Here is a 3,502-nt window from a genome sequence, read left to right as displayed (position 1 = left end):
AGAATGATTTCGCATTTTTTCTTCATCTATTACTATCTGATCCGGCTATTCATTTTGCTGGCAACGGCATTCATGAGAATCTCGCTTTACTTGGACGTGATTATATGATTGCATGCATTCGTGGGATTGAGCTTGGTCGTGCTAAGAAAGTAGCTAGAAACCCTAAGTTGCTCTAATTGACCTGGACGAATCCTTACTAGAGTGACCAGATCAAGTATGCTAATGCTACTATAGTATTGATGCATTTGTTTCTTTGGTTACACTATACACATTCCATGCTGAGTAAGCTTTTTCTATGGATGCCGATTCTTCTTTCCCAATTGGTAGTTGGTAGGTTTGGAGATCTACGGACTTTAATGATATACTTGGAATTTTCGAGTACTTTTAATTCGATTTTAACAATAAATCTTATTCCAATGTGCCATTGTCAATGGAGAATATTGGAAATGAAACATTATTTGGTTTATTTCCTTTCATGTTGAATGTTGACTAAAGAGATAAAGAGGAATTAATTGGCTTCTCAGTTTCCAATGGTGAAGTTGAAGAGCAATTAGCCTATAAATACCCATATCTTGTTAGGCTTCATTTTCACCACACCCTTCAACAAGAATATCTCAGAATTTTGCCATTGGAATCCCGTCATTCAGCTTCAGCACAAAATGGCTAACAGTAACTACACTGTCCAGTTCAATGGTGTCAACATAGTAACAACCGTAACAAACTCATCTCTGTTTATCGACTCTGTCCTTAACGAGTTCCGTTCTAAACGTGTTATTGGTCTCGACATCGAATGGAATTCAGCTTCACCCACCAGCAAGGTTGCAACACTTCAGTTATGTCATGGAAGTCGTTGCATCATCATTCAGTTACTTCACTTGGATTTTATCCCGAACTCTTTGAAAAACTTACTTTCGGATCGATCAGTGAATTTTGTTGGTGTAGGCATCACGCAGGATATAACTAAGCTGGATCGTGACTACGGTCTTAAGTGCTGGTATGGTCATGAGTTGGGTCCACTTGCAGACAGGGTTTACGGTACCCAGCAATTTGGTGGCGCAGGATTGGTTTCGCTGATGCAACATATTGTGGGAGGCCGTATTGAGAAATCGGAATTTGCGACCCGCTCGAACTGGGGTGTAAACATCCTCAACACTGATCAAATCACATATGCTACCATTGATGCTTATGCTTCTTTTGCAATTGGAAACAAGCTTTTGGGTGGAAATAACTAGTTGGTTGGTTTAGTAGTGTGTGTTGCTGTTTTATGCTATTTTGTGTTTTAGTTATGTTTCAAGTCCAATGTTAAGATAGTTTTATGGGGTTTGTTATGGTTCATGTTTTGCAGTTTGCTCTTTTGTGTTTAGGATGATGGCATCTTTTGATGTATTTGGATTTATGATGAATGAAATGAATTTGCTATTTTAGTTATGACTTCGCCTGTTTTGGTTCCATATTTTCATGAGATTGCTAATAAAAACTTCTTTATCTTATCTTGCAATTTGTATGTTATAATAACTGCGATGTTTGGACTTCTTAATGCGCTCGCTCTACTAAGAGAGTGCTTCTTAACAAAAATGGCAAGAACGGTTTTTGAGTTGTTATGGTCTGCGAAATATTTTTGTTTCATAAATTCCTTAAACATTTCTAGATATCCTCAGGTTCTACTAAGAGAGTGCTTCTTAAGCAATATGTGATTCATTGAAATCTGCTTTGTCATGAAATATACTCAGGTTCACTTGTGTATATTTTGCTTGCACCCATCTAAGATCTTAGTGGTTTCATTTCCAATATTCTGTAAGGCTTTTATTTATTTTTTGAAGGACTGTAAGGCTTGAAGTTGGCATCAACAATATGACTACCGCAACATATTCTGCATATATGGTATACACAAAGTAATGTTATAACAGCCCACAATTTTCAACTTCTTGACAATGACAAAAAGCTGTAATTTATTTTTCCGGCAATTGCTGTTTGATAGCACAAGTTAAGCAACTACATTCGGAGAAGAATGCTTTCGCATATTTTCTTCATTTATTACTATCTGATCCGTCTAGTCGTTTTGCTTGTAATGGCGCCGTAAGTGTTCATGGTCAGAATCTCGCTAGACTTGGACGTGATTATAAGACTGCATGCGTTCGTGGACTTGAACTTACTGGTCGTGCCAGTGTTCTGTTCACTGCAACTTGTTCAATATGGATTAGTCTATTAGGCTCGTGAAGTAGTTGGGCTTGATATTATGAAAGTGGGAACCATAAGTTCCTCTAATTGTTTTTTTTCAAACGATTTTTTTGGGACCATGGTTTTTTTTTTTGGGACTATGATTTTATTTTGGGTAAAGACATTAGAAGTAAATCTAGATCACCCCTTATCTGGATATTTATATTAATACCTAAATTACCCTGCTGATTAATTTTGGGTGATGATTAGTTACTGTTAATAATAGTTAGTGTAATGATTAGTGAGATGATTAAGTTAAAGATAATTAGTGAGATTAAAAAATCAGATGGTTTTTTTTTTAAAGAAGTAGAATTATTGAAAGAGTAAAGTTAGAGAAGATGAAGAAGGAAAACATGAAAAACGATGGATTTTACCAACCACAACCGGAGGAAGGGTATTTGGGTACCCAGGTGTGCTTCAAACTTAGATAATATTGGTTGAATTGCTCCAAACTTTCAAAAAAATGAAAATTTTTATGTAGATTTGGGTCAGTTAGGTTACCATATGTCAAGAACATGTAACCGAACACACCTGAAAGTGTAGTTCGGTTACGTTTTCCAAACACGCAGGTTACCGAACTCGCTCGTTAATGGAGGTTTTGGTCGTACAGTGTAATGTTCGGTTACCTAGGATAAAATGGTAGGTAACCGAACTTTGAACTTAACAATTTATTTGGGTACATCTTGTGTGTTCAGTTAGTTCGCAAACTTCAATGCAACTAAGTTTTCAACCGAACTGCAGGTTAAAAGTAACCTAGTGTTAGAAGTTCGGTTGGTCCGCAAACTTCAACATATTTTGCGAATCAACCGAACAGGGCTTATATATGCATATATGCGATTAGGCAAACGTTCGGTTACTACGAAAGTTCGGTGATATCCTTATTTTGCGAAGGAACCGAACTTACGGACTTCTGTTGTTCTAATACAAGGAGTTCGGTTAAAAGTATTTTTTACGAATCAACCGAACTCTGTTGGCTAAGTTCGGTTACTTTGTAGTTTTAAAATTTTTTGCGAAAAAACCGAATTCTATTGGCTAAGTTCGGTTATTTTGGAACTCAAGATAGTGGCCACAACAACACAGTTCGGTTAGAATGGATTTGTTTTTTTTTTTTCGGTTCTAAGGGTGGAGTTCGGTTGCTTTGTAGTTTTAAAAATTTTGCGAAACAACCGAACAGAGAGTTCAGTGACTTAGTTTTAAATCCAATAGCACCAAACTGTTCTTTGTGTTCTTCATTTTCAAGAAGTTCGATTAGTAAAACCCTATTTTTGGAAAATCGGCCTAACCG

General features: G+C 36.6%; 1 protein-coding gene across 1 annotated transcript; it reads left to right on the top strand.

The window, feature by feature from the left end:
* Positions 1-659: 659 nt before the first annotated feature.
* On the top strand, positions 660-1,232 carry LOC113271781 (Werner Syndrome-like exonuclease). Its single transcript, XM_026521730.1, has one exon. The coding sequence runs from the start codon at positions 660-662 to the stop codon at positions 1,230-1,232; it is 573 nt and encodes a 190-aa protein (XP_026377515.1).
* Positions 1,233-3,502: the final 2,270 nt, after the last annotated feature.

The sequence above is a fragment of the Papaver somniferum genome, chromosome 1, assembly GCF_003573695.1.
Source record: "Papaver somniferum cultivar HN1 chromosome 1, ASM357369v1, whole genome shotgun sequence".
In the NCBI taxonomy this organism is placed as follows: Eukaryota; Viridiplantae; Streptophyta; class Magnoliopsida; order Ranunculales; family Papaveraceae; genus Papaver; species Papaver somniferum.
The sequence above is the reverse complement of the archived record's forward strand: the minus strand, read 5'-3'. Positions and strand labels throughout refer to the sequence as shown.

Coding starts and splice junctions, on each gene's coding strand:
- LOC113271781 (XM_026521730.1), top strand. CDS start 660: ATGGCTAACAGTAACTACACTGTCCAGTTCAATGGTGTCAACATAGTA.